At 30.6% G+C, this 13250-nt stretch overlaps 1 protein-coding gene across 2 annotated transcripts; it reads right to left on the bottom strand.

Annotated features, from left to right (window-relative positions):
- Positions 1–5464: 5464 nt before the first annotated feature.
- LOC146904450 (uncharacterized) lies at positions 5465–7571 on the bottom strand. Of its 2 annotated transcripts, none has more exons than XM_085725536.1 (2): positions 7391–7571; positions 5465–6911 (listed from the first exon to the last, which is right to left on the bottom strand). In XM_085725536.1, exon 2 carries the CDS (start codon positions 6835–6837, stop codon positions 5782–5784), a length of 1056 nt encoding a protein of 351 aa, XP_085581662.1. In that variant the 5' UTR covers positions 6838–6911; positions 7391–7571; the 3' UTR covers positions 5465–5781. The 2 variants fall into 2 exon arrangements, with proteins under 2 accessions (XP_085581662.1, XP_085581661.1); XM_085725535.1 differs by having other exon boundaries at positions 7400–7571.
- Positions 7572–13250: the final 5679 nt, after the last annotated feature.

The raw sequence follows: 13250 nt of genomic DNA, 5'->3' as shown, positions 1-13250 counted from the left end.
ATTGGAGTGTATATCCGCATCTTGATTGTATTTGTTGTAATCATGGGTTGTGTGATTGATAGGAAGTGAGATGAGATCTCATATCTAGGTGTATATTGGATAGAAATATCACGGGTAATGATTAGGTTCGAAGGCAAGTAAACCGGAGGTTGTTTACGTAGGACTTCAAACTAATACTATTATAGTGAGTTTCCTTCCTGGCTTGGATTCCCCCAAATGTAGGTGACGTTGCACCGAACTGGGTTAACAAATACCTTGTGCCATTTACTTTCTGCAATTTACTCTAAGTTATTTATTTTTATTTGTGTTGTCACGATGTCTTGACATTGCATTCGACATTCCTGGTGTCTTGACATCGTGTACGACATCTGTTTTCTACGTGTCAGAATTTCAAATAAGGTTTGAGTTGAATCAACTATCTAGAAAAAAAGTTTTCTACAAAAAAAGGAAGATTTATGTACATATGGACACACGTGACATCCATGGACAATATGACACAAATAGACAAAGAGTTCTAGGTGCTTTAACATGTTATAGGCTATAGCTAACATTTATATAAGTATCATCAAAATAACTTAGCAAATTAAAACATCATAGAAAAAAAATCCTAATGCTATAAGCAACTTCATTCTCCCCCTTTTTCTTGATGTCAAACAATGTTGATGATGTTGGCTTAGCTCCCCCTGAATCTTTGCATACAAGAAACCAAAGAAAACACACAGGATATATCTATGTACAACCAATCATTTCATAATGAGCAAACAAGCAGCTATACAAGCATTTGAACTCACAAGTCATATGTTAAATGCAAAACATTTGTATTCACAAGTCACATACCATATACCAAATGCAAACAAACAAGGGAAACAACGACACTGCATATAAACCACATTGTCATACGGAAATCAAGTGCATATAAACCACATTGTCAGAAGCAAATCAACAAAAACAGTAGATATAACATAAACCATAAACTAACATAAACAAACATCAAGTCAGCACAGTCATTCTCCCCCTTTGACAACGTCAAAAAGGGAAAGACATTGTATAAAAATTGTTACAAATCAAATGCCACATGCATAATTGTTAAAAGCAAATAAAAAGTGCATAACGAAAATCAGAAATCATTGTTGAGCATCATTGCCATCTTGGTTTTAGGTGCCGACTTGGTTTTGGTCAGGGAAAGGTGAGTTGAAATAGTGAGTGGGTGATACTCCAATGGTTGTGGTTGTCTCCAATCTCTGAATTGAAGTTCTCATTTCCAGAAAGTGATTATCCTAGACATCAAACCTGCGATTAAGCTCCCTGAACTGGACATCCTGAACATCAAATCTCTCAGTCATAAACACTTGCTGATTTCTCATTCCCTCCATCACATCATTCATGTTGGCCGATGAAGCATAATAAGGATCATAGTCCTGATCACTTTGATTCTCATCAAAATCAATGATAGATATTTAGAAAGTGTACTAAAAACTATCGAAGTAATAAAAATAAGTTCGTATCCACAAGGACCGTGTTAATCTGAATTAAGCAATAAGGTTATTAAATAGGATGTGTAAAGTTTATTTTAGTGCCCGATGCAGTTGATTTATGTGCATAAAAAGTAAATAACAGAAAATAAGAAGGTTTTGGAAAAGATAAGGAGCGATGAGACTAGGTCTTTCGAATCCTTTGAGTTTCCCTAATTGGTACACTGCACCTATTTCCTATCAATATTTCTCTAGTTTCACGATGGTTAACTGAAATAGCCCTAATCTTTTGGGGTTTCAGGCAGCCGCCCTCCGTGCTCATGCTCAAGGCCACCCCTCATGACGAGTACTAATGGTGTGAACTTAAGGGTGAAGGAGTTGATGAGCCATCTCTCACAATTGCAGTTTCTCATTTTCTTTCTATCTCTCTTTTCATATCACATCACAAATCTAACTTATCACATCTATCATATCACTCTCTCTCTTATCTCTTTCTCTTTTGAAAGTTTATACATCTAATACAGTGTCCATCAAATATTTTCCAAAAGGAAAAATAGCATCTCGCAGAAACTTATCACATCTATTATATCACTCTCTCTTATCTCTTTCTCTTTTGAAAGTTTATACATCTAATACAGTGTCCATCAAATATTTTCCAAAAGAAAAAATAGCATCTCCCAGAAAAATATTATAAATAATCCATTTCTTATAAAAAAAAAAAAAGCAATTCCCAAAAAAATTATAAATAATCTTGATGAGTTTTTTTCCTCAGGCTTTGAATATTAACCGTGAAAGGTGAAAATTTTATTCATTAAGAACTAGGAGGAAGATTAATATATGCAGTTGATATCTTAATTTATGATAAAATGTGACACTTCACAATTAAATGAAGACATCCTAGGGTGGTGCATGGCTTCGCCTAGTGGCGAGCAGGTCCGGTCCTAAGACTTTTGGGGTTTTGGGAAGCCGCCCTTTTTGCCCATGCTCAAGGCCACCTCTGATGATGAGTACTAATGGCTTGAACTTAAGGGTGAAGGAGTTGATGCGTTATCTTTCTAATTGCAGCTTATTCTTAATGTAGATATTCAAGGGATAAGTTTTCTCATTATTTCATTAGTTTTGCTTTCATTTTCTATTTGTTATACCTTATAACTCCCTACACCCATTCAATATCTAATTCTTTTCTATCTCTTTTTTCAGATCAGATCACAAATCAAACTTATCACATCTATCATATTACATCACTCTCTCTTATCTCTTTCTCTGCGTATACAACTAATGAAGTGTCCATCGAACATTTTCCAAAAGAAAAAAATAGCAACTCCCCAAAAAATATTATAATTAATCCATTTGTTATAAAAAAAATAGCAGCTAACAACAAATATTATACATAATGTTGTAAATAGTGAAGTTTTACTATTATTATTATTATTAGTAATTTGTAATTGGCTCATTAGCCATTAGTCAGACCCATTAAGTTAGAATAGGCTATATAAACACATTAGTGGTTGTAAATTATTTTATCTCTTAAATGTAATATTTAGTTTTCACAAATAATCTTGATGTGGTTTTTTTCCTCAGACTTTCAATAAAAACCGTGAAAGGTGAAAAATTTATTCAAGAAGTATGAGGAAGATCAATATATGTAGTTGATATCTTAAATTATGATAAAATGTGACACTGCACAGACATGTTAAGGTCTCTATATATATGTATGTATGTGTATATATATATATATATGTATATATATATATATATATATATATATATATATATATATATATACACACCTGTATATATATGTATATATATATTCTCTCAAAAAAAAAATATGTATATATATATATATAGGTATATATATATATATGTATATATATATGTATATATATATATATATATATGTATGTATATATATATATATATATATATATATATATATATATATATATAACTAAACTGAAACACCTTATTTATGTGATATTTCCAATTCTGGAATTTCGTAGTAAATGTTAAGGTAAAATTTTCTGCAAGCTAAATATGTCTTTATGATTCACCATACATTAAATTTCAAATTAACATAACACAACATTCTGGCATTCTGTTTTATCCTCAATTTACTGTTTGATTTTCCATGTTAACAGTTTTACAAAAAGACATGTACACACACAGCATAATTAGCTTTATTCAGAGACAAAGTATAGAGAAGATGTAAGTACTCTGAAACTTTTGTTTCTTTGATCAGTTTTCTTTAAAAGTACGTATAGTACTATCCATCCATAATGTGATTAATATGTCAAAGTTGTTCCCTTACACTTAACCGATCCCATCTTTTGAATTTCGTTGCTTTAGACAGAAATTTTGTTTGGTTGTTTTCATGTGTAAGCTTTTTTTAGTGATTGCCAGAAAACAGTGACATATACTGTTTTTAATAAAGACTAAAAATCCATGGTTATTCATGTGCTGCCAAACGCGCATGCATGAGTAAGAATCTACCTTCCAACAAAGCTGAAGGACATCAAGAAATAACCATAAATTACTTGTTAAAAATAAATTGTACTCAATTTTAGTGTAATTATTTGATTGTATTAATCAAATTTCTTACCCTACATTATTAAAAGTAAACTCTTACATTGCAAAATTTTATTCAAATTTGTCCACTAATTAGTATTTATAAATTATAGGGAATTATGTTGATAATATTGTGCATTTGAAATTAATATATATAATATGGGATTTGCTAACTTAAACCAACCTAAAAACGTGAAGGTCTAAATTAGCAAGGGTGCACATTTTAATTTGGACAATAAAACCTAATTACCCCAAAATGTTTTAATTAATCAATTTGACATAAATCAATTATAATTGTGGTCCCTTTAAAAAATATGTATAATCATAGTCATTTTTTTTAAGGAATTATGGTCATTTTTAATAATCAATTTGAAATATATTCTAAAAATTTGGGCTTTGCCCTCGTTTGTACCAAAAAAAATTGAAATATATTCTAAAACACATTAACGATCAATTATTATAAAATAATAATTAATTGATGAATATGTTAGACTTTTTTTTCTTCTGAAAGGACCTATTATGATTCAATATAACACATGAGAAAATACACTTGGTATAACATAATTGGTTTATGCAAATGGACATCTGGCGAGTGATCTTAAAATTAAGGAAATTTAGATTGTGCCTATATAGAGAAACACTGATCAATAGTGGGGAGGAATAAAAATGATGAAGTCTCTCCTCTCTTTCTTTGGTACTTTAGTAGAGTAATGGACTTAAGTCTTAGAACTAGGTTTTCTTCTATCTCTTTTATCTTTTATGTACTAAGAATATCAATTTTAATTGTTTCTCATCTATCAATTTTATATTTCATTCAATAATTAATTTGTAATTATCAATTTATCACATTCTCAAGTTTGGGAACCCTTACAGGACCCTAATGAGTTAAAGACTTAATTAAAGTCATTATTTTTTTCCCAATTAGAGGTCCCTGCATTCACCTGTTTAAATATCTAATCGTTGCAACTGGACGACAAGATTATTATAACAATATACTAACGTTAAGACAGACATGTTAACCAATTCTTTTTTGTCTATTAAGAGGTCTATGCGTTCCTTGTTCAAATATTTAATCGCTGCTACTAGATGACAAAGAAGACATTCTATCTCTTGATTCTCATGTATGATCAAGATATATGAACAAGATTATAATAGCTACATTAGTGTTCAAGCAAGATTTTGTATACATTTTTTGAAATATATCACAGTCAAATTAAAATTTAACTCGTGCTGTTACTATTTTAGTGCAATAATGAGATTTTAATTGATTTTTTAGTTAAATATTTAAAAACTGTAATTAGAATAGTTTAAATGAAGGGTATGATTGGGCTCAGCCCTCTTCTTGTACCAAAAATAAAATAAAAATGAAGGGTATGATTCCTCTAATATAGGTATAGAAGATTAAAATCCACCACACATGATCATCTTGAACAACATTCTCATTGGAGATTAGAGACTAAATCAAATTGCACGTGTATTATCTGAGTCAAACAATAAATTATTAAATCAAAAAGAGTTCCTAAATTACCCACACCCTTAGAAAGCCATAGATTCAAACTAAAGGGTTCACCTAAAATTGCAAGAAACTATATAGAAACTCCAAACATGCACTCACAAAACAACTAATATGTAATAATTATTCAAATCTCAATATATAGTCTCACAACAATCTTCATGTACCATTCAAATTTTGAGAAGAGGAGAATTCAGATAAACCTTGTATTTGTTTCTTTATGTAATATCACTTTGTAGTGAACTCTTGTTCTTTATTGGATGAATTTTCTCTGCTGTTTTGTAGAAATTTGGCCAAACTGAAGGATGGATTGTTGAGAGAATTAGTCATTGGATTCTGAGAAGAACTTGATGAACTCAACATTTGATGATAATGATGGTTGTGGATTTCTCTTTGATGATGATGATCCATCTCCATTGCATTAACATTTGAAGAAAAATATGATTGTGTTGTTCCTAACATCATTTGAGAAGAATTTCCAGTTGATAAAGACAACATTGGTGGCAAAGATGTAATAAAGCCATTGTTTCCCAATTGAGAAGAATTTTCAGCATCATTAGAAGTACCTCCCCATTGGTAATTAGTACCAAGTGGCATAGGATTTACTAAACCAATAAATGAAGGGTGATTTGGTCTTTGTAACATACTGTTATTATTTGGAAAAACATTTGCAGTAGGAACTTCAATATTGCTTCCTTGCTTGTTAATATTTTCATCTTCTTGAGTACTATTCATCAAGTAATTTGGTTTATCATTAACCAATTCTCTTGAAACTTCTTTAGGGTTTGATTTCCAAGAAGAATTTTGACTTGAAGTTGAACCTTCCCAATGAATATTGTTCCTATTGAAATTGAACAATTGTTGATTGTTGAGTTCATTAGAAGATGGAAAACCAAAGTTGAAATTTGTTCCTACAGGTGGAAAATTAGGTAATGGTGGAAGTTGATCAATGTCATGTTTAGCTGCATTGAGCAACCAATCAACAACTTTGCTAGGTTGATTAAGCCCTAACCTATCTTGAAGATCATAAAGTTGAATAGCTGTTGGTACTGAAAGCCTTATTCTTCTATCTCTCAATCCTCTTATTGTGCATACTTTGCTATGTCTATCTTTTCCACCAAAAGCTCTTGATACTCTGACAATTCTTGGATCTTTCAATCTTGGCCATTGTGATGAAGCTAAGGAGCTTGATGATGGTGAATTAGCCTTTTCTTTTTCATGATCGTTTGAATTTTGATGAACCTCTTGTTTCAATGGAAAATCTTCTTTTGAATTCTTATTCATGTTGTAATGTCCTTCATTGTTGGTTGCTAGATGGAGAATTTTGTCCCTCCACTATTTGATTGTTCACTCTCTATCTGCATCCAATATAAAGTTAAATACGATTATTAATTATAAAGAACAAATGATATATATTGCTAATATTATCAATAATTAATCAAATAAAACTTGTTGATATATAATGCACTAAATCTTCTCAAAAAGAAATCTAATATAAATAGCATAAGCCATTGAAACATGCCAAGGTATATGCCATATGATAAATATAATTTTGTATCAAATTTTGTAACTATAAACATGCCTAGCTAATTACCTCTTTAAAAAAAAAATGCATAGCTATATACCATAAGATAATTGAGAAAACCAAAATCAAATTAAAATAAGGGATAACGGTAACAATTGTGTAACTACATAACACAAACTAACAAACAGTTGAACAAATCTAGGCACCAAAACATTTGAATTTCAAATTGAAATTATAACCACAAACCCTAGTTATAGTAGAAAAGATAATACATATTCATCTAGCTAACTTATATGAAGAGATATTTGATACCATATGCACCTTATAATTGGTGAAGGATAGTTTGTACGGTTCTTTTGGATAAAAGGTAGAGCAAAACTTGAAGTTTTTCAAGCTTGGTTTGGATTTGATAGCTATGAAAAAATCTTGGTGAAGAATTTGAGTTGAGCCTTCAAGTTTGGAAAAGGAAGATACGGGAATTGAATGAAACCATGCCGCACTCAATGATAAAGCAATGGTCCATAAGGGGCCAAATGGCACAGCTCCCTATTGGTCAAATGAATATGGTAGTCGACATCTTATCATTTTATGATCAGGCATAATGAGCAATCATTTCATTCATAATTATCATCAAGGTGTCTTTTATGAAGGTGTCTTTTAACAAAGTTATAACCAAAAAGTGAAAATCACACCTTGAGGTGTGGATTGCTAAAAAACACCTTCATGTGTGGCTTCTTGCAAAAACCCATATATATATATATATATATATATATATATATATATATATATATATATATATATATATATATATATATATATATATATATATATATATATATATATATAGGGTTATGATAGAAGACACCTTTTATGAAGGTGTCTTTTATCAAGTTACTCTATGAGCATTTGCGAAAAGACACCAACTTACTTTTAGGAAGGTGTCTTTTATCAAAGTTATAACTAAAAAGTGAAAATCACACCTTAAGGTGTGACTTGATAAAAGACACCACCAAAGGGTGACTTGTAACATAACTCACATATATATATATAGGGTCGTCCTTAAGAATTCGGAGGCTCAGATCCGGGAATGAAAAGAGGCCAATGATAAAATCAAAACGTATTTTTTTTTAAAAGAGCAATGTTCTATTTATATTTTTTAAAAGATAAATATAAGGTGCCGTATATATGCGGTACACCCAAAGGTGAAAATGACTACCGTATACATGAGGAACCCCCACCTAACACCAAAAGCAAGAGGACCTAATTCTAATAGGCCTAAAAGGCTAAAACAAGGGGACAGAAAATGGCTGGGGGTATTAAAAAAAATTGGAGGGCAGTAGTACTAGTGGGTATTAATTTTTTTTTGAGGCCCATGGCTGAGGCCCTCAGGGCCAGGCCTATATATATATATATATATATATATATATATATATATATATATATATATATATATATATATATTCTGAAAATTTGGTCGGTTGAACATAATATGTGATTCAATTTAAATTATGGATGGTGATATTTAGACATCCCATCCACCGATTATACATCTTAAATTAGTCTTACATTTCCACCTTAAGTGAGAAGTGGTGGGGTTTTTGAAGTGCCAAATGTGAGAAAAACATAAGAGGAGTTGAACTGTGTTGGTTTTTTTTTTGAAAATTTCTTAACAATTTTTAGACAAAACAGAGCAGAAAGTTATACAAAGCAAGATCAGAGTCAGAGACAGGGAGAGAAACAACAGTTTATCCTGGTTCACCTCACAATCCGAGGTTACATTTAGTCTCCTTGCACTTCTAAGAGATTTTTCCACTATAATCACACAAAATTACAATTTCTCCAACACACATGTCAAAGTCTTCCTTGCCTCACACAAGAGGACTTATACAATTAGAGTTTTACAAATGATTTGTAATTGTTTAAACTTTCAGAACTCTAAGAGTGGTAAACTAACTTTAAGAACAATGAACTTTTGATACTTAAGAAAATTTTAAGATGCTAAGTTGGTAAGAATATTCTAAGTGTTTGAAGGTTTTTGAATTTGAGAGTGGTTTGGCTCTTGTAAATTGTTCGAAGTTTTATATTCTAATAGAGTTGTTGTTTGAAGATTGTCAACTCATCAAATTCGTCCTTGAGAATCTTGATCAGGTTTTGATAACTTTGCATCAATTGGATAATGTCGTTGAATAGTATTTGAAAAATCATTTGCTTCATATGGAATGATCTGCTACATTATCTTTGCCTTTGAATTCATTTGTTTGTTTATGCACGTGGTCAGAATAAGACAAACTGAAATAAGATGAGAAGATATTTGGATTATACCTTCTATAATCGATTTCAAGAACAAGTGGTAAAATAAATGCTCAAATAGGATGGATAATGATAAGGAAGTTGAGTCAAACAACATGATATCTAGGTATGTTAAAATTCCAGGAGATACAAGCTTTTGTTGAACCGCGAAGATTTTTAACGAGATCATGAGGTCAAAGAAATTGTCGGACTAGTTGAGAAGAAACACTTTAACTTCGATTTATAAGAACAAAGGAGATATAAAAAATATGCATGTTATAGGGGGATTAAACGTATGAACCATACTATGAAGTTATTGGAAATAGTGATTGAGAAGAGACTAAAAAGAGAGACTCAAATAACTGGAAATTAACTTTGGTTTTAGGCATGAGAGGTGATCTATTATGGAACCAGTCTACTTACTATCACATGTGATGGATAAAAAAGACTCACACTTAGATTCACTTGATTTGAAAAAAGGTGTATGACAGAGCGCCTAGAGAAATTTTGTGGAAATCACTATATAAATAAAGGGTTTTGATTTTCTATATTTGAGTTATCAAGGATATGTATAGGAGGTCCTTGACTAGTGTGAGAATATAGGGTGGGGCCACAAAATATTTCCCGATAACAATAGGACTATACACTGTAGGTCAACTATAAGTTGTTATCTTTTTACCTAAGTTTTGGACCTACTTAGAAACACATACAAGATCTAGCCCCGAGATGACCCTTTTTTTTTTTTTGCAGATATAGTATTATATGGAGATTCAGGTTAAGAATCGAATGGAAGGTTGAAGTCTAGATGACAAACATTATAAGCATATGATTTCCGTCTGAGTAGATGAAAAACAAAATATATGTAATTAATGTAATTTTAGCGAAAGGAAAAACATTTCTAGCTCATAGATGAAAATTGGATATCATGTCATACCTCAAGTAACAGAATTTAAATATCTTGCATACATAGTACATAGTTTAAGTATCTTGTAACCCACAAAATTTAAGAATGATGTTTGAAATCAAGGAGGTCTGTAAATGTTTTATGTGATGCAAAAGTACTATTCAAGTTGAAGAGAAAATTTTATGACCCATAACATTGGAGATGTTGTATTGAACATAGTGTCATCGGTAAAGAACCATGATAAGAATAAAATAAGCATAGAGGAGCTAAGAATGTAGTGATAAATATGTAGTTAGTCAAACAAATATAATTAGATATGATGACATTTGAGAGAGTTAGGGTAAAACCTATCTTAAAAAATATAGTAGAGACTCGACTTAGGTGATTTGATCATAGAACTGGTAGTAAAGATAGTAAATCAGATTGAAGGTGATCAACTTAATAGAGGTAGAGAAAGACATATAAAAACTATAATAGAAACTATTAATAAAGATCTAGAGATTAATGAGTTGGATATGGATGTGTGTGTGTGTGTGTGTGTGTGTGTGTGTGTGATAAATGATGGAAGATTATGACGTTATTTGATCCATGTAGTTTACCCTACTTTATGGAATAAGACTTTAATGCTTTTGTTGTTGTTGTTGTTTTTGTTATTGTTGTGTGTGAGATAAATGATAGAAGATTATGACGTCGTTTGAATAATACTAACAATTGTCTTTAAAATTCTGTTTTAATTAAAAAGTTCAATTTCTTAAAAGTTCAAAATTCTTTTTTTTAATAGAAAATTGATATTTTTTTTCTTCATTGACTAGCTAGTGTCCAAATTAAAACTTATGGATGACCATATTTTTATTTTAAAGAGTAAGCAGTCTTTGTCCACTTGTATATGTTTGGGTGTTATGTGTAAAATGTTACTTATAGTACTCATTAGTTACATAGGGGTGAAAATCAAGTGAACACATGCAGTGAATAGCCCTTAAGGGGGGACCATTGTTGGACACTTCGAAAAGCGGCTAGAGTACAACACTTTATCGACATCTACAAAAGGTTTAATAACTGAGGGCATCACATGGTGTTCAAACGAAGCAAAGCCAACCATCATCAAAGAAAATCCTGCTTTTTGTTTAGATCAAACCCTTTGTCAACTGCTATTATAATTAGGGTTTTGCTACCGAGTTTATTAAGAACATTTTTTTAACGATTCTCAATTAAAAAACTATTAATTGAAAAAGTGTAATACTTCAATTTTTTATGCATTGAATGCACTAATTCTCATAAAAAATTAGTGCGCATAGAAAATTCGTTGACATTTCTCATATGATAACTTACATACCTTTGAGAAATTATGATATACTCCCTCCGGTCCTATTTATAAGAGAAAGTTGAGTTAACAAAAGTTGATGTATCTAGACTGAATTTTGAACCAAGTACATCAGTTTTTGTTGACCAAATTTTCTCTTATAAATAGGACCGGAGGTAGTATTTTATCAATAATGATAGATACAGCGAAGGAAATTTTCAAGAAAACATCGAGACAGTGTAGTTGCTCCACACCTTTCCTTAATTAGACCCCATTACCACCCTTGATTTCAGGCCAACATGAAATTTAATTGGCTTAAACCTTTTCTTGATAAATTCTTGATAAAATCTCTCTAGATAAATAGCAATGCTCATAATTTATACACCCTCTGATCATTATTATAAGAAAAAATTCATATTTTATATTCATTCATAAATGATGTATATTATGATGTATATTGTCTATAATATATGTTACATACATCATTTATTAAATGAATTTAAAAAGTCAATTTTTGCTTATAATAGTGACCGGAAGTGTATATATTTTATTAAATAAAAAAGTCTAAGTTACAACTTAGTAAATCACAATTGCTGCAAGGACAAAGTTTAAGCTTATATAAATGCTGACGATGAAGTGTAGTAACTACAGTTTAGAACTATGGAGGGCTTATTGAAAACATTGATCAATCACATGACAAAAGATAGATAATCAACTTGCAAAGTTGACACACATGATGTTAATGTTATGGTTTTTGATTCTTTTTTGTTCAAAAGTAAAATGAAAAGGTAAAAGAAGAGGAAAAAGAGATAAAATCAAAAACACGCAAAGGTATCTTATCACATGAAGAGGATTTAGAAGATAGTTTGAGAAATCCATACCCCATTTTAGATAAGCATATATAACTAAATATTTAGTATATTAGATGTCTATATTTTTGTCAAAAAAAATGTCTATATTAGATGTATCCAATAATTAGAAAATACAATTAGCAAAAAAGTAATATTAATTGCATTAAAATAAAAAGGATCATTCATTTTGTGGGGAGAAAATTCTTTAACAAATGAGTCATTTGTGAAACTGATATTTCATACTTAATTATCTTTGAGTTTGGTAGGTGCAATTTGGAGAAAGGAATGCAATACGGTAGGGACCAATTAGGTTATGGTATCTATCTTTTTTTCTAAATCTCCCTCCACTGAGAAGAAATTGGACCACACAACTTTTGCAGAGAGATATGCATGGGGGGCAACTTGAAGCTTTTGTCCTGAGCTGACCCTCACAAGTGTTATATTCATCGCATGATTAATGACGCATGCATGCTTTCTTCAAGACAAAGTCAGTTAAATCATGTGTATATGTTGTACAAACAAACTTAATTTTTCTTCTATTTTGGCAATGATTTTTTTGAAGAATATTTGCAAATTAATGTTGTTTTTGTGTATATAATTTTTTTTAACAAACTAAAATGATATATATTAACACAAAATTAGTGAATTACCAAGCACGAGGAGTGCCATGGAAACACGCCAAAAGAATACAACAATTCAATAGTTTGCGAAACAAAGAGGCCAAAAAGAAATAAAGAAAAAAAAACATTACAGGTTGGAACTAATGCAAAACAAAGGATTAAGCCACTAATTATGATAATCAAAAGCAAAAGAATGATGTGCTTTCAA

The sequence above is a fragment of the Medicago sativa genome, chromosome 7 (genome assembly GCF_051527215.1).
Source record: "Medicago sativa cultivar Bolivia chromosome 7, Bolivia_mono, whole genome shotgun sequence".
Taxonomy (NCBI): Eukaryota; Viridiplantae; Streptophyta; class Magnoliopsida; order Fabales; family Fabaceae; genus Medicago; species Medicago sativa.
This window is presented reverse-complemented; position numbering and strand designations above follow the sequence as displayed.

Coding starts and splice junctions, on each gene's coding strand:
- LOC146904450 (XM_085725536.1), bottom strand. CDS start 6,837: ATGAATAAGAATTCAAAAGAAGATTTTCCATTGAAACAAGAGGTTCAT.